The 18,817-nt window shown below is 42.3% G+C and overlaps 1 protein-coding gene across 14 annotated transcripts in view; it reads right to left on the reverse strand.

Moving 5' to 3' along the window:
- Nucleotides 1-9,819: 9,819 nt before the first annotated feature.
- Nucleotides 9,820-18,817, reverse strand: part of MARK3 (microtubule affinity regulating kinase 3) — a 61,153-nt gene continuing 52,155 nt past the window's right edge. For 7 of the 14 annotated variants that reach the window (XM_068192321.1, XM_068192322.1, XM_068192319.1 and 4 more), the window contains 3 exons: nucleotides 17,582-17,608; nucleotides 12,882-12,926; nucleotides 9,820-10,778 (listed from right to left, as the gene is read on the reverse strand). In XM_068192321.1, the coding sequence (XP_068048422.1) occupies nucleotides 10,433-10,778; nucleotides 12,882-12,926; nucleotides 17,582-17,608 (418 nt within the window). In that variant the 3' untranslated portion in view covers nucleotides 9,820-10,432. The remainder of the gene's footprint in view (nucleotides 10,779-12,881; nucleotides 12,927-17,581; nucleotides 17,609-18,817) is intronic. The other 7 variants (XM_068192320.1, XM_068192327.1, XM_068192329.1 and 4 more) reach the window with 3 other exon arrangements.

Here is an 18,817-nt window from a genome sequence, read left to right on the forward strand (position 1 = left end):
GGTCCTCACAACCCTGTGAAAATGTATCACCTCACTTTGCCGAGAAGAAAATTTGGGACCTTCTCAAACTTCTCCACTTACATCTACCAGCAGAGTGCTTTTGTTGTCCTACACGTCAGCACGGCGGCCAGACAGATCTAACTTGAACCTTGGGAAAGTCTGACTCCTACTCTTCCTGCCTTGTGACAGACACTTGTACAAGCTGCACCACTCCCTCTGTGTGAGAGAGCAGGACCTTCCCTTCCTCTTTCACACTTGCACCAGTCTTGGCCATGTGGAAGGACAGCAGAAAAGCATCCAGACAGCCAAAGAAGAAGTTGGTTTAACAACTAGACAAGAAACCAGGGCTCAGAATTGTCCTGGCCCCAACCCAGTGTATATTCAGACCAGAACAGAGAAATGAAAGCAGCTGAGACAGGAAGAGAATTTTTGGCTATCATCAGGCAGAATTTTGTCCTTCACCCTCCAGCTCGCCCCTGCCTGGGGCAGTTACCACCCCTTCCAGACAGAGCTCTGTCATACACAGCAGCAGACCAGGGTGCTCTTCTGTGGAAAACCACACCTAGAGAGAGACGTGCCAGTGGGACTCTTGTTTCTTGTGGTGCTCCCCAGGACTGCCAGGCTGGACCCCTGCTGCAGGAAGGGGTGACCACTGTGATCACACACTGGTAGTTGGTCCTTGTCATAAGCACTGGGAGGAGGAACAAATGACTGTCCTAAAAACTGACCCAATCCTCCAGCAATGCCTGGGAGAAGTGTGCCAAGGGAAGGAGCTGCTGCTACTCCTTTTTCAAATCCATAGATCTATTCCACCTGCTTGAAAATAGAATCCAAGATTAGATCACCCCAACCTTTCCTCCTCTAGATTTGCCTCCATTTCTGCTCAGTCTCCTCCATCAGGACATGGCCTATTTAGGGACCCCCATCACCCACAAAGACAGATTTTAGTACCTTTCCCTAAATCTCAGCACACTCTAGGATTTTCCACATGGCAGCTGGTGAGTGGGATTGCTGGCAGCCCTTTTTGTCTCGGTGGCATCAAGGCTGAGTAGGGCTGTGTTCTAGCTCCTACTGGGTTTAACACCTCTTTTCCTTTGCTGTCTGCCCCAGAAACAAGAGGAAAGGAGGCTCTGTGCCCTTCAGGCTCAACAGCAAGTTGTACAGCACCCCACAAGCACCAGCAGCTATGGGCTGAAGAACTGGTCTGGGAGCCCAGGTTTGCTAGAGACTGCAGACTCTTTGCACATACACTGATTTCTAAATGAGCACAAGCAGCTCATTGGATCCTCCCAAGCGGCACAAATTGGGTCTATGAGCTGAAGAATCTGCTTACAGAGTCACAGAATGATTTGGCTTGGAAGGGACCTTAAAGACCGTCTGGTTCCACCTCCCCTGCCACGGGCAGGGACACCTCCCATCAGACCACGCTGCTCAAAGCCTCGTCCAACCTGGCCTTGAGGTGTTCCAGAGACAGGGCATCCACAACTGGAGATGGCAACTTTTTCCATGGGCAACCTGCTTTTACACCTCTTGCACCAGAAGCCAGGCTAGAGGATACTGTGCAGCCAGGTGGGTGTTCAGTCCACTTTGAGAAGAGACTGAGGCTTAGTTCTCAGCTTGAATGTCATGCCAGCCTTGGTTAGCCACCATCAGGACTGGGGGTGCCTCCTCTTCTGCACTGCACTTCCACACCTACAGCCTGGCTGTGAGGCATCCAGAAAATCCTCCGGCACAGCCAGTGTAACAGGTGCAATCAGCATAACCACAAATTGCAATGCAGCACCAGGCTGATCCAGAGCTTTACTTCCAGGCTTTTGGTTTTTCCTTTAGCAGCATGTCTATCTTTGGTTCAGTCCCAATTTAGGACTTGTTTTCATCCCCTGCCTTCCCTGAACTCTGCTGCTAGATCAATGAAATTCAGCTTTGCAATGAAATGTGGAATGCTACTGCTCCCAAGACAGAAAACTGGGAAAAGGCATCATCTGAGTGACAAAAAAAAGGCAAGGATGAAGCATTCTTTATTCTTATATGTTGTTGGAGGACAGAAGGGGAGGGTAAGGTAGAGGTAATAGTAAGTTAATGAGAAACGCTGGATGCTGGTTAAATAAACAGCATGTGTCTGTCCCTGTAAACCTTGGCTCTCATCCCTCTGCTTTATTTTTATCCTTGATGAATGCTTTTGTCACTGCCTTTACTTCTACTGCTTTGCAAAGGTGGTTCCACAATTCCCCGCTTCTTCAGCAGAATTAGCCAGACATAAGACCATTTTTTCCCCTATTTTGCATCATGCAACGCCCACCCTGGCAGACCCAGCTCATAATGTCAGCAGTAGATAGAAAATTGGAGAAGCATCTTTGATATTTTAAACTACCCAAGTTATTTGGTGCACAAACCAGAGCTCAGCTCCCCTTTGCACCCGGCAGAATTCTCCCCTGTTCCATCAGGATTCACCCCGAGTGCAGCTCTGACCTAAAAATTGACCTTTAAAGATGAGATGCCTCTTGGCCAGCAGCTCTGGTCCCTGCTGTGAACTGTCACAGTTTTTGGGCTGGTTTCCCAGAGAAACAAGCCTCATCTAACCACACACTGTGTGTGAGAGCTTGGGCTTGTGTACGCTCAGTCTGTGCCCCCTGGAGCTGTGGCACCTGCAAGTGAGCAAGGCGGAGGGGTTGGAGAGAAACCTCCCTGCTTGTGCCCTGAGCAGAGCTCAGAGCAGGAATGAGCCCCTCCATGCAGCTCCTGTGGGCTGCAGCTTCACTCCAAGAGCTTGTTTATTCCAACAGACTGTGAGACAATATGGGAAACAGTGCACTGAGCTCCAGGCTCAAATCCACACCAGCAAGGGGCCCTTTGAAATGGTGCTCACTGAGCTCCTCTTCTGTCACTGGTAAGCTCCCACCATGTCTCCCTTTTCACCTTGCAGTATTCATTTCCATGTCTAAGTGGAGCTAAAGGGCAACCAGGAAGAAAAATGGATGTGGTCTCCCACAGCAACATGGCCAGGACAAGCTTTTCCTCCTGCCTGTGGCAGCCTTGCAGAGAGAGCAGGCTGCTCCCTGACAGCCCCAACAGCAGGACAGCCCTGCCCTGTCTGTGAGCACCCAGAGGCCTCCCAGCTCTCACTGGGGTGTTCTGGTGATGTGCTCATTGCCCATCTCTGCCCCCATGCATTACAGAATACACCCAATAAAGAGCGTTCTGGTGAGGTGGTTGATTCCCCAGTGAGAGGCCTGGAAAACACCCAGGAACTGAAGGCATCCAGAACTGATGAGTCTCTTTCCCCCTATCCTAGGGACTGCTCTAAATTCTAGACTCATTACAGCCTTGACTTTAATTGAGCTAAGCCATCCTGCAGGTCTGGATTCACTTCAGCGACTGAACACTGAGGAGATCCCGTTGCTCTTGCCATGCTGTGCACCATGGACCAGCATGGAGATGCTTCAGGGACCCCAGAGCACTTGTACTCTTTCTCCAGCTGGAAAAGCACTCACAGGATCTGGTCTGTAGAGACTGGTAGAGCTCTGACACCACAGGAGACCTTAAAAAGGGACTGTCCCTTGAAGCAAGGCTTAGCTCAGAAGGGTTGAGCCAAGGCTTGTCTCTGGAGATAAGGAGTAAGCAGCAAGTTTTGAAAGCCAAGGATAAAGAGGTTCATCAAGGGGTCAGTTAGATAAAAGCACTAAAATATATTTGACCTAACAAAGTTACTCTGGTGGCTGCTCCCAGATCAGTGATGAGGAACAGAACTTCCCAACAGCAGAACTCTGCTTTTGCTGCTCCCGCTGCAGTCACACACAGCGGGGTGAACCCTGTGCACGCCTCTCACCACAACCAACACTCCAGGAATTGCCTTGGGAGGCTCAGAAAAGGGCTCAGCAGCAGCCCATGGTTCTGGGACTGCAGAAAGGAGGGGATGAGACACAGGACTCCTTCACAGAACAAGCACCAAGGAGCCTGAAATAAACAGCTTCTCCATTCCCACCTGCCAAGTCCAAACACCCCAGTGATAAATATTAGTACCAGTCACTATTAAATTAATCCCACAACAGCAAAACTTGGATTACAATACAAGTGAAAGCTGGAGCAAAATATGCAATTTGAAAGAAACTTCTGAGCAAATAAGGAAGTTTCACTTCTTGCCTACTTGAAGCACATGTGACATGATTTGTTTGAAGAATAAAATAGACTGCAGGCATGGAAAATGCCAGGCATAAAGCTCTAAAGAGTTACTAATACTGTGGAATATAAATGGCAAGCAATGCCAGATTATTTTAGAAAAGGCTGGCTGCAATTTACAGCCTTGATTAGACTGATTACTGAAGGATAAACAGCAAAATAACTTCTGTAATTAAATTTCCGAAGAGGAAACCGAAAGTTCTTACTCGTAAAAAGAGCTGCAAATGAATTTAAATATTCAATATGACTTTTGCCCTTCTCAGCAGAAGAGCATGCTCCCTGACATGGTCATTTTCTAGGAAAGGAGACTGAACAAGGCTTAACAAAGAAGTGAAAAAGGGCTTTGTAGCCCTATAGGTTTTCCATGAGAAAGGTAAACCCCACTGGAATTTCACTTCAGCTCAGAAAGCAATACAACTTAATGGAAAAATAAATGTATAATTAGGGTGTATTTCAAGTTGAAAAATACAGTTTCCATCAATATCTTGTGGTCAGTTTTCCTCTGTAATTAAGTGAAAGTTGTCCGAGCAGATGGTAACACCGATAACCGATGTGAAATTGCAGGGAGAGAGTGATCCATGGAGTTCTTTTCTAAAAAAATTCCAAGAGAACCCCAACCAGAGCTGTTTCTGCGTTTGGGAGACATCCTGTGGCTGCTGCAGACACTGCACCGGCTCTCTGCAGCTCGCCTTGCCGTGCAGAAGGGACCATCCATCCATCCATCCATCCATCCATCCATCCATCCATCCATCCATCCATCCATCCATCCATCCATCCATCCATCCCCTGCCAGGCACCCCTGACATTTCAGCAGGTACCCCCTGCCACCAGCCCCTGCTCCTCTGGGCACCACAGACACAGGACCATTGTAACAACGCCTCCAAGCTCCTATCAGTGTGTTTCTCCCACCCGTGTGAAAACACGTGTGCAAACACTTAATTTCATGCCTTTTTACTGTGTGAGCCGGGGGAGGAAATTATTCCATGCTCAGAAACTTTGCTGTTTGCTGTGCTCGTGATGAGGTCTTGGTAAGAGGCACCTTCAAGCAAAGAGGATTTTACCTCAAGACAGGCAAATGATTGAAAACCATGTGATTGAAATGCCAGTAAATTTTACTTTCTGATTTTTGCATCCCCATATGTTTTAACAGAATTATTTTCGTGGTGAGCTATTTTGTTATCTGATTTTATTCACCTAGTACATTCAATGTGATCAGCAACTACAAGGAAACACGAACTGTACAAATATTTTGGTTTTATGCTCTGAATTTTTTAAGGATGTTAAATGATAACATAAGTGTATAAATGGAATGAGAACTGCAACATATCTGTGCCTTGAAACTCCATGCCGTGGTTCCCACAGCAACCATAACCATGGCCACTTCTCATGGATTTTACATCTGACGCTGTTCCAAGTGCTCAACACACATAAGCGAAAACCAAGCAAAAGCATTTGTTTTCCCTGCAATAACATCTTACCTGCTAAGTCACAGCCATCACAAGGTGTTAATGGCACTCGTAGGTGAAGGTGAACTCCCAACAGCTGACAATTCATGCCCTGAGTGTGGCTTCTGTGCAGAGATACTTGCAGGATTCATAGTGTTGGTATTGACACCCTTCTGTTTTCTGTTATTGCTGGAACAAGAGCCTTGTACCAAAGGTTAAAGCATTCTTAGAAGGCTAAAAGAGAGCAGTTAAGGGTCTTTCAAATTATTTTATTTCGAATACCAAACTGTTTCAACTTTAGAAGCACTGATTTGTCAAGAGACTGTTCCTCCATGGTTTTGCTCATTTTATCCAGCCCCTTTGCTTGTAGGCAGTACCGGGCAGTGCACTAAAAAGAGACTGGCAGAAACAGGAACATGAAAACCATCAAGTTTTCCAAATTTACTGGTTTGCCTTTTTCTGCTCTTAAGTTTGCCAAAAGTAAGGAGTACACACAGAGGCAGCAATTCCTGCATCCCCTTGTTCTTGGTTTTCTTTAAGCATTTACTGCTGTTGCAATGCATGACTCTGATTGGTCTTGGGTATGAAAAAGTTGAACTTCTAACAAATTATTCATTTCTCTAGGTTGAGCTTTATCCAAAGCTCATGTCCCTTCCTGCTGGATAACAGTATATTCTCTGAAGTGATAGAATAATTGTCAGTGGTGAAATCAATGAAATGATTCACAGCTACTGGAGGGGAAAAACTCCAGTCAAAGGTGGAATTTTAAAAACTCCACTTCATCAGGGGTTCAATTGGCAGCACCAGTGCCCTCTAATAACATGACCCTGTCTTTACTGGAAAGCTCCAGGGCTTTTCTATGAAAGCTTACAGAAATGAGATAGCATGGACAGTTACAAGCCTACATATTTAAAATTAAATGCTAATCCACAGTGGTACCAGCTTTCCAAAACTGTATTTATTCCTAAACATCTGCAGTGTAAATCAGAAACCAAAATGTTACATTAGTATGACCCCCCCACCCCCACCCCAGATGGCAGAAATACCATCAACTACTGAAATTCTCTAAATATTTAACTCTTTAGGTTACTAAGAAAAGATGTGGTCTTGGATAGCACAGCAAGAAGCACCCAACCAGTCCCCCCGGGAAATACAGAGTGACACTGGCTCAAGGGGCCTCTGCCCACACCCAGGGGGCACCTGAGCCCTTGGGGACAGCGACCACTGTGACCGAGCAGGTTCCAGCCCAGGGGGCCGAGCACACGCTGCTGCTCCAGGGCTGCACAGGGAGAACAGCTCTCCGGGCTGGCTGCAGGCCTAATCAAATTGCAATCCACAACATGGTCTGTGACACAGCAGCTGTGGGAAATACTGGTTAAAAGCTTCTACACATTATCCCAATGGGCCCATGTATAGCTGAGGTTTTAACTGAATTGAAGAGAGCTCTTATTTAAATTCCAGATATGCCACAGTCTTTCCATATGACTGGGAGGACTACTGAACCCTGCACTTCATTTCTGCAACATAAACGTGTGGATATTAATTCCATATTTTTATAAATAATTATTTATCTTGACTTCTGTAATTAAAAAAGCAGGATACAGTATCTAGCTGTATTTGATCTTGAAGCCTCAGACAATGTAAGAGAAAAAGCTAAACCTTGCCCAAATCTGTACTAGAAATCTTTAAATCCACAAAGATTGGACCAGATGCTGTAACTTGAACAGAAGCAGTGTGCAAAACACTTAGCCCAGCAGGACTAACTGTTCCTCCAGCCCACCTCTCTCTACTTCTTCTCAATATGGTCAAGGACCTCAGGTGTTGTAAAGAGGTCAAATAAACTGAAGTGTTTCAGAAATCCTAAGTACAGGGAAGGTTTGCATAAGAAAAAGTGTATCTGAATTTGTTCCTGCTCAGTGTTCATTGTTTCATGTATGCATCTTTAAATGCTTTTATTTAATAAAGTGAAACCCTGCAACCCAAACTCTTAATACATTTTTCTCTGCCAGATCCAGCAATCCAAAGACGTCGTCAGTGCTGGCTGGCAGAGGTTTCAGTGATCAAACCTTCAGCCATGAGCCCATTACAATCAACCCCTAACACAGCACTTGGACCACCCGCTCCAGATCACAGTCATGCCATGAAATAAAAACACTTCTCGCTTGCTGTTCACGTGTCTCAAAACACCGAGACCTGCTGCTGCCTCCTCACCACACACTGACCTCTGATTATTTTTAAAACTTGCCCCTTAAGGTGAGAAAAACCAGGTGTGGTTCTGCAGAGTCCCATCAGCAATGGTGCCTGCAAACCTACAGAGATTCCCAAGAAATAAGAGCAGGTAAAAAGCCTGTGTTGTAGAAACAGTTCATCTTTGGTTTGGAGAGCTGAAGAAAGAATTTTCCTTCCCAGGCAGCTCCCAGAGGCTTGAACACCAATCATGCAGGGTGCTAAATATTCTCACAACATGGTAATTTTACAAGGCATTTGGGAAGGAAGCTGTTAAAAATAATTTTCTGATTATAATAAGTGATTTTTTTTAATACCTCAAATAAAGATTTACTGAAAGAACCTTTTGAGAACACTTTAAGAAAAATACCAAAGTACAAACTTTAAATATCCAAAGTATGATACTGGTGCACTTTTTAGAAACACTTACATACTTAACAGGTGAAGTAGGAAGAGAGTATTTCAGAAAACATTTAATATGAAACCTTTTGGAACTTCCATCGAATACAGATTTACATAATTTATCAGAACACTTTTTCAGTTCGGACAACAAAGTGCACTGCCAGGTGAAAAAAATACATTTGGAGGAGTGCTTAAAACGTAGGGAGTGAAAGGATAGGTGACCGTTCACCTGAGAAAGTACAATGACTGCCCTGAAATGTCTTATTGCTATTACAAAATGGAGTTTTCATAGAAAAAAAAACCCATACTGAGCAGCACAGGCATGGGCAGAGCACTGAAAGCCAACTGAACTCTGGTAGCACCTGGAGTTCTCAAGCCATGGCATGATACAGAATATACAGAGAATAAAATGCAAATTCAGGAATATTTACTACATTTAACAACTATGATTACCCTTTAAACTAGCATAATCAATATCAATGCTTAGGGGGGAAGAGAGGGGAAGTCTGCTGTCTTCACAGACTACAGATCACAAGAGCTAACTTGCAAAATATTAAGGACTTTGCATTTTCACCTCGGGTCAAATCTGAACTGTGTACTATGAGTAACTATTAGCTCACTGCAAATTTAAAATGCAAATTTAGGCTCCAGTTTAAAGCACATGTTAAGTACATGCGTAAGTGCTTCACTGAAATATAACCACAAAACATTAATACAAAAAGTCGAGTAGATAATGCAGGGTATTATCTACACAAGTCCTCGATGAAATAAACCGAGTATCGGTAGGAAACAACGCGTGAAGAAACCTCCTCATTCTAGTTTGCAAAATCAAATCCGTTTCACCGCTGTGATGGTTAAAAAGTGGGGGCTATCCCAGAGCAGCTTCACGTCCTACCGAAAGCTAGTTGGCCATCAGAGTTCATCGGGATAGGTTCCACACTGCACGGGGACAGGGGACAGGGACAGGGGACTCCCTCGGCAGCACGGCCAGACACGCGCTGGCACCGAGCCATCCAAAGCAGCACAGCCACGGCCAAGGGAAGCACACTGAAGAGAGCTGCAAGGAAAAGCTCCAACTGCTCCTGCCTATGGCTGTAGTTTAGCACGCTGGACGTTTGGACAGAGGAGATCAGTAGCGAGTCTGATTGCCACCTTTGGGTTTCGATGCTGAGGGTGCCCAGAAGGCGAGGGACAGCACTGCCCCATGTGCAGCAAGGCCTCGAACGCGCGGAGGCAGGACTCGGACCTGGCCGAGAATGGCCGTGGTTTGAGAGTCCCTTTGTGCTTTGTATCAGCCTGACCTAGTCTAACGTGGCAAACTCAAGAAAACCACTACTCAGCAATCAGCACCTCCTTTTACACTGCCTCATTCCCTAGAGGAACAACAGAGAAATGCTCTTAGCTGCGATCAATACTCATCAGCCAAAAGGACAAAGATACAGTTTTAGTAGTTTAGCAGAAGCAGAAGAATGGAAGCGTTTACCCAAATATTAATGCACAAATTAACTACATTATTAAACTTTGATTCAGACTTAAATAATAAATAGGTGGGCAAAATATAATGCAAGACTTACTCAGTAGAAGTGAATTTTTAATCATCTCATGAGATCTACTTAGAAAACAGGACTAATAATGTTCACAACCATAAATCCAAACCCTTCACACATTTTTTTCTTAACACAGCAGTGAACTGTAAACCTGCGTTTACTGGTTATCGCTTCAGTCATTTTAAATATTAACTCAAGTGTTTCCTCCTTGGCCATTTCAATTTTTAGCACCAAAATTAGCCCAAAGAGAGGTACTGGTACAGCTCGATGTTGTCAATGAATTGTTTACATATAATACTTTATATATTATACACACATACTGTACATTCACACATCCACACAAACAGGAGGCATATTTAAATGAATATATTCTGTGTTTCAATTTGTTGTCAAAGACTTAGGAGCAATGGAAATAAAGCAGAAGGGGTAATATTTTACATAGTAGGCAACTTTAATGCTGTAGTGCACTTATAAAAAAGTCCAACTCTCCCTCCCAGCTCAGCAGCTTTTTTTTTAATATCACTATTCAGAAGGATGCAGAAGTTATTGCCTAAATGTTATTCTATACATTTCCATCGGAATTCTCAAAAACACTTTAAATTGCTAACTAATTTACAACTTAACTATTTTTTCTTGTTACAGCTTTAACTCATTGGCAATTTTGGAAGCAATGTTTTTGAAAGCTATGGATGTTCCCGATATCCGCTTAAAGCGAACTCCGTTCAGGGACAGTCTTGGCAGTTTACACACCTCCATCTCCCACTGTACAAGGTTTTCCGCGTGCCCATCTCCATGGACACAGAAAAGCAAGAAACGCTCTCTTTGTTCATAGTCACAGTTATTGGCATCCAGGACCTTTCGTATTTCCCTCATCATGTCATTGGGATCCATGGAGCTGGTGGTTTTCATGCTCCAGGTAAAACGCAGCGACCGAGGCTTGGCTTCCTTGTTCTCGTCCTTCTGATCCACAGCTACATTGCGGCTGAAAGACAGGAATTGCGGGGTGAGCAGGGCCAGCCGCCCTCCCCAGGGGCCACCTGAGCGAAGCCACCACTCAACGCACCCCACCCGGATTAGAGCAGCACTGGAGGCTCTGGCTGTGGCCAAGCCCCGCTCCCCCAGCTGCTGTACACACACACAGTCAGGGGAAAGCCACAGCTGCTGGGGCTGGAACAAAGGAATGGCACGAGCTGGGACACAACTGGCACTCGCTGGATTCGGGAGCACGGGGGCAACGACCTTCTGGAGGCAAAACTACATGCAGCACCTACACTTGATTTTAAGGTAGGTTCTGCTCAAAACTCTACTCTTGGACCACGTGGGCAGCTGAAACATCAGCTCTGTGCTAGAAGTTTCTGGAACATTGAAATAACAGCTCCCTGTGGCAGGACGGTGCTCAGCCCAGGCCCTGGGAGGTGCCCACTTACACAGAATGGGGTGAGCCCATGCCCAAAGGTGCTGGGTGTTCCTCTGCACCTCCTCCTGGGCAGCAGCCGGAGACTGAGCCCTGGGAGCACCCCTGGAGCCCCACAGCAGCTGGCTGCAAGCAGAAGGAAGGACAGCAGGACCAGGGTCACCCACCTGAGCCCCCAGACCTGGGCTGGCTCAGTTACACTCTGGCCTTCCTGCTGGGGCGTGTTTGAGATGATCCCTGGGGACACACCATGCTGCAAGCTCTGGGGGCTGCCTCAGACAGGAGATGCTTCCTCCTGAGTTGGTCAGTAATTCATTAAATACCAACCACTGAGTGAGGTAAAGTGATGAAATCTTCTGCAGCCACAAGCTCTGCAGTTAAGTGCCTCCGAGAGGGATGTGCACAAAGAGAGCTGGAAGTCACTACTAGACACCTCTCCAACATAGCTTGTAAAGATGGTGAGAGGGTACCATTATTGTCACATTTTTAAGAGATGAAGCACAAAATATTGAACATAAAATTTGTGTTTCCCAAATCTGCAACTTTTTTTTTTTTTTTTAAAGCTTTTATTTTGGTATGGATAAGTGAAGTTAAACAGGACAAAGGAAAGTAATGTTCCAGAAATTTCTAGTTTGCAATCATTCTTCTACTTAAATTAAAATCAGTAGTCATGCAGCTAAAGAATAAGGAACTACACTTGGACCTCCAGGGACGAAACACAGATTTGCTTTGTGAATATTTGTACACTGTCAGTCACCTCTTCAAATTTAATTAAATATATTGACTGTCATACTAAACTACTAGCTAATCTAACTGACCCCCAACCATGCAGTTTAGGTCTCACGTTGAGCCACCATATTAAGCCAAGCTGCTCTTTGAAATAGATGGCAATGGTTACACCACATTTTATTTCTACTACCATTAAGCAGGCAATTATGAAAAAGTTAAATAAAAAGTGATAGCAAGGCCACAACTAAATAAATATATTTCTCAAATTTAACCTATTTCATAATGCTCCTATTAAAAGATTTCTTGTGACTGTGAGAGTCATAAGACTATGCAATGTGATTTGCCAGATGCTATAAAATTCATCACACAAATTAAAGAGTATTTTGTTTTAAGGTTTTAATTTAATAAGGCTGTAAAGGGCCAGGAAAAACCCCAACTTTTATTCAATACTTATTTTATTTTTGCAAACCTTTTCTACTTGAAAACAGTTGGCAAACCCAGCAATTTGATAATTTCTAATATTTTTTGTGAGAAGAGTATAACATGAAAAATATTTAACTACCTGTGATTCTGGAGATGAGAAATATCTTATCACCTTTCAGTGGTTATTCCACACATTTGCAGCCTCACTAGAGACCACTTATCTACACATCTACACGACAACAGCAAATTACAATGACTAAAATGCAAAAAAAAAAAAAAAAAAAAAAAAAAGAAAAACCACACAAGGGAAAAGGCAACAGGAAAGATGAAAGTTTAGAACCAAGTCAGTCAGTGCTTTAATAGCTGTTTTGCAGACAGAAATGCTTCTTTGTTTAGTTCCAATGACTTACATAAAAAAAAAAGAAAAAGCTGCTGCCTGAAGCCACTATGCCACATAATCAAGGGAAGAAAGGTTCAAACTCACCTAAGCAACGTTTTAAACAAAAATTTTACCCTCACCTTGAGCCCTCAAATCTCCCGTTCCTCTCATATTCAGTCGGGAGCCTCAATGAAAAGAATGCAGAAGCAAAAGGAAGTGGGAAAGAGAAGACAAATCTTACACTACAATATATAATATCTGAGTAGTTGCTAAAAGATACTGCAATCATACCAATGGTGTGTTAAAATACAAAACAACAAAGATGTAAAGAACTTGGTAGGTTAGGACAAACTCAGAAAGCAACATATTGTCAAACCAAATGGAAGTCTATAAGCTACAGTTTTTAAAGTGACCATAACTAATTTTAACAGTATATGTTTATATATTAAATCTGTAGAACTCATGGAATAAATCTGAAGTTCTAAAAGCAGAAAATGTGAAACTAAAGTTACAAAGCATATTGAAAAGACTGTATTTTTTATCAAGTACCTCCTAAAAGAGAAATAACTCCCAATATTTTTAGCTAATGTAATTTAAAAGTTTTATCTGGAATAAAGTATATATTTGAAAAAATCCCCATAACTGTTTACAGACAAGTCTGATCACCGTGTGTATTTGCACGCTTATCATCAGATCTGCATGTTCAAACAATACCAAAATACCTTAATGCAAAAGAAGAAGATGCATATACATTTTAACAGAACTTTAAGAGGTAAATCCAGGATTTCTCAAGTTGTGGTAACTCCATCCTAGTAATTCCATACTGATGCATCTTCCCCACCCAAGAACAAGCTTAAATTTTCTGTCTTCTTGCAGTGCTTAAGGCTACATTGCTGGTCACTACCATCTTTTGAAAGCCCAGGGTCAAGAAGAATTAAGGGGAAAATTGTCTTTCTCTACGTTCCCATTGTTGAAGGAGGATGGTTCAACATATCAGCATTAACTCTGCTCAGGGGGATGCTGCCTGTACACTGCTTTCATCCAGACTAAGGCAGTACATGGCTTCCCTGAGTAAAACAAACACAGCAGTTTGGGTGGCAGGTGTCTAGGGACAAGGAATGTAAGACAGTAACCTTATTTTCTGCTGCAGAGTGGTATTTATATCAGGGTGTGTGGGGTGTTACAAGGCGTGATTTCCTCCTTTCCTTCCTTTCGAGAGCTCTGGTGAGGGATCAGCCTTGCAAGGTGACTCTTGGCAGCCTGTGTCACAGGGGACCAGGAGCTGTCCTGGAACTGTGAAGGGCAGGGTGGCAGCACTGGCTGCATGGGCCACAGAACCAGCCCAAAGTCAACTCAGGGGCGACTGCAAAGCAACACTGCACTTAACAGGGGGGCAAAGTTGCTCAGCTGAGAACTGCTGGTCATGGCAGCATCCGAGGAGAACCCTGCTCTCTGAGGTACCACACAGCTCACGGTACAACAGGGACAATGCCACTGGCAAATGAACAGCTGTAAGCAAAAAAAGATACAGAAAAAACGAGAAGAAGACAATTGAAAGTCCCAGTGTAAAGTGAGCAGTTACTGAATTTATTTTCATGAGATCTTGTGCTACTAATCTATGGTGGATATAAGAGAAGGTGGAAAACGATTTTTCATGCCTGTATATACCAAGAGCATGAAATCATCCCCTATGAGAGCTCTACAGGCCCAAAAAAGGGGTAGGCAGGAACCACCACATGTACCAACTGAACTGAACTGATCCTCCCCCTTCAGATTATTGTTTTACTGGGCAAAGCGACCAACAAGTTAGAAAACACTCCTCAATGGAAATATTAAGAGTACTTAAACTTCAAAGAGCCTTGTGTGCTCCTAGGAAGTGAAAGATGGCAGCTTTAAGAGCTGCAAACAATTACGGATTTTTGTTGGGTTTTTGGTGTTTTGTTTTGAAACTTGCCAAAGGTTGTAGAAAATGGGAGCACAACCAGTTCCCTCAACAATGAACTGCCTCACTGTTGCTGGAATTTGTCCAGAAAAGTCTGTAAGGAAAAATCCCTAGTGATGTTCTGACACACTTTTCAGTTTGAAATTAAGCCAAAGTGTTCAGTTTGTAAACCACTGTACTCTAAATCTAAGAAAGGTCATTATTTAGAATATACCTGACACTTTGAAATAATAAACATTCTCATGGAAGCCTCTCAGAAAACCTTCACTTTGCTCAGTTTTTCCATGCATCAATGTTCCATTCATTGAGCAGGAGGAGCTGCATGAAGTGACACACAACCTCAAATGTGAGCCATCATGCCAAGCTTAGGAGAGCTGTGCCAGTCTCTCAAGGTGCTCCTTCCTTCAGGACAGACATGGGTATGGTCCAGCTCTACAGCCTAGCACTGCTGCTCTGGGGACAGGCACTTACTGTACTGCCAGGATTGTTTTGGTTGGGGTTTGTGAATCAGATGCAGCCCTGAGGCCTCCTCACTTGCTAATACAATCTTCACATCTGTGCTATTTTATGCTGCTCTAAATTTTCTGCTTTTGCTTGTGTTTTCCGTAAACTGATTTTATGGACCAAGATGCTTCTTGGTTTTGAGAATGGAACAAATATACAGACAAGTTCTGTTCTCATTTGTCATGCCATGCCTATACATTATCTACCTTATGGTTTATGAAGGGCTTTCACAAATCTGATTGTTTCCACACATCTGTCCCAGATTATGCTGTGTTTCCTGTTCTTTACATCTTTGTATGCTGTTTTAAATATCCAAGTAAACACAAAGAAAACTGTCTAAAAAGATACTGAAAATCAACAAAAAGTGCAAGATGATAAAATAAGATCAATTTATGGAAATGGAGAAATGATGCTGCAATAAAATCCAGAACATTGATTCATTTTTGCTGTCAGAAAAAAAAAAAGAAGTTAAGACTTCCACAATATGCAGATTGGCAAACACAGTGCATAGTACAAGATATATATATATACTCACACACATATATATATATATATTTGATACCTCTGTATACTGAGCACAATATTAAAACTCAGCAGTTTAACAAGAAGTGACTTTTATTCTACTTTCATTCAGCTCCCTAGAACTGATGTTGTAGCACAATGTATACATGTTACTGGGTTACTGTAGTTCTTTCAGAACTACAAAGACAGTGAGCTCAGGTAGGATTCATAGCAAATATAGCCAGGAGAAACTGCCAAAAGCCCCAGTGTTTTCAGTTTTTGTACCTACAGACAGATCAGGTATGGAGGGACACCACACATTCTTAAAACAGAATTTAAAAAGCACACTGCTCCTGTGCAGACTGTGTAAGACTTTACAAGTTTCTTATTGAAAAAGACACATTCATGGAAGCTGTAGCAGATATTTCCACCATGGTCTAAGACTCCTGGCCTCAAGTCACAGGTAATTTTTTTTTAATTAGTTAAAAATTACCTGAAGTCTTAAATTTAAACAGTAACCTTCTAGTTTAAAACTGTACTCATATTAGCTTTTCCCATCTTTCTGCTGAACAAATGTAGATGCATCCAGCTGTGGAGAGTTGCCCAGATCACAGTCCTTTGGTGGCCTGTACCCCACAGCTCATGATGCACGCTGGGTTAAAGCCACTGTCCCTGCTCAGTTCCAGCTGTATGTTGAGTTGCATGGTTTCTTTCCTTAACTAAGTTGTTGCATTTTCTCAAGTCAGCTGTGACAACGCCAGCCAAGGCAACCAACACCAGTTCCAAACATGGACATGTTTGGAAGAGCACTGATTATCATCACCATGGCATGGAATTTACTCAGTTAATCAGGTGGGGTACCTTTAGCCTCGCACTGTACATAATAAATCCACATTTAGGCAGCAATTTACATATGTCAGAACTCCCTAATCTAAGCATTTCCTTGAAATGGTCTAACTCCAAATTACAGTCACAAGCATAGTCTTGTATTCTGAAGGTTAAAACAGATGCCTGGTTTTTGGCCCCATCTCCCTGGTTTTGATCAGTAGTAGAAACTGGAAGTACCACCCTTTCAGAAGTCCCAAGATGTGGTACAACTGAACAGGCTATTACAAAACTCTGCTGGGAAATTTACCTGAACATCAAAATTGTACAAGTGATTTTCACGAATCACAGTGGATTAATGAGAAATACAGCAGATTGATTCATTCCCAAATTGCAAAACTAAATTCAATCCTTTAGCCTGAAATGTGAATCAGACCTCTGAGCTTTTCCCTTTTGTTGATAAATTTGCATAAACGTTGTACTTTTTGTTTATAACTGAAGAGCTCTATTTGCACTTCAGCTGCGATTCACTTCAACAAATGCACCCCGTGTTAAAATAAATGCACAGCTATTGAATCTTCATTCAATCTTTCACACAGAACTGTTCAACTCACAGCTGTGCTCAGCTGCAGGCAATGCTTCAAACCTTTTTTTCTCTTCAACATCATAAAACACAGAGATAACATAAATTCAACAACACTTACCTTTATTTGCTTGCAACCTTATGTTTTGTTTATACTTTCATCACTGTTATCAAACACCTCATTCTTCAAACATAAGCATGCTAAGTGTATTAGTACAGAGAACAGAATTACTTTGGCACTACCAACTCTATCAAAGAAAGAAGAATTCACAAGGCATGCTCAGCATCTTGTTATACAACACAGATGGTGCCACAGATTCTTAGGTATCATCATGAGTTAATGGATTTATTCTATGCTTTCCTCTGAAGAAAGAAAGTATTTAGTTCTCAGCAGGAAGTTTAGTTTTCAGAAAACCAAGGCTAGAAAAGCCAAATCTTTTGTTAATTGCAGGAGCCACTTTTTTTTAAATATAAAGAAATCCTACCTTTTGATAAACCTGAATGACATGTTTCTAAAAGAAATTAAGCCAAAATAATAATTAACAAAAAATTCTGTACAAAATAAATTGAAAAAGGCATTTAGAGTGAAACATGCAAAAAAGATCTCATTTTAAATGCACAATTAAATTACACTTCAATATATTTTCAGATTAGGCAGATGATTTAGGGGCTGAAGAGTCAAACTCCTAGCACTGTTACTTTCAGTTTTTTTCTGGGAAATATGTAACCAGTATTTATAATGAATTAAAATATGTACTGGTGTCAAAACACTTTAAAACTCAAAATCTGCAAGGTCAGGTAAAAATATGTTTGTATTTTCTTCATATATTTACCAAAGAAAGCAAAAATCAGTAACACTACCATAATTATATCCTGAGTATCTTCAAAGTTAGGATTCTTCCTTTCTTCATTACATTAGGTCAGCCATGTTGTGCCAAAAACTGCCTTAAATATTTAGCTATTTTAGTGGCAGAAGCTGTAACAATTGCTTACACTAGAACATAAGTAGTTCATAACCAAAAGAATTCTGATTCCCCATAGAGAAATGCTACAATAAATTAATGAGTAATAAGGTTAAAAAAAAATATTTAACAGGAAGAAACATAACCATGTCCTTCAGTGGCAGTATCCACCTCCTCAGTACCGCACTGAATATAACAGAGTCCCAACTGCAAGAGATCCTCCAAGAGCAAACTAATCATCTGAAACTGTGCTATTGTGTTATAACTGCATGTAATTTAATCAAGTCCAGATGGAATTTAAACTACTGTCAAAAGTCGTGGGGAAAGACTTCTTCAAGAAAACCACACTGCACTGCAAAAGTTGAAACTCTGAGGTAATGATAGAAGTTTGAATACTGCCTAAACAACTGAGTGAAAAGTTCGCATGTTCACAGTTTGAGCGTCCACATTTGGAATGTCAAATGGAAAATTAAGTAAGGATATTACAAACAAAAGTACAGAAAGAAAGATGTGCCAAAAGGATGTGGCTGATTAAGACTTCACTTGACATAAAGCAGATGGCTTAACACTTAAAAAGTATTCAAATTAAATTTCTCTCTCTCTCAACATAAAAAGGAAGGGAAAGAACCCAAACCAAATTTCCTACAGCACAGTGATTCCCAGAGAAGTGTTACCTGGCAGAGAACTGAGCAAATTAAAACATTTCTCAAAGACTAAACTGTCATGTTCTTGTATTGCCAAGAAGCAACTTCTACATTT

This window comes from Anomalospiza imberbis, chromosome 6, assembly GCF_031753505.1.
Source record: "Anomalospiza imberbis isolate Cuckoo-Finch-1a 21T00152 chromosome 6, ASM3175350v1, whole genome shotgun sequence".
Classification (NCBI taxonomy): Eukaryota; Metazoa; Chordata; class Aves; order Passeriformes; family Viduidae; genus Anomalospiza; species Anomalospiza imberbis.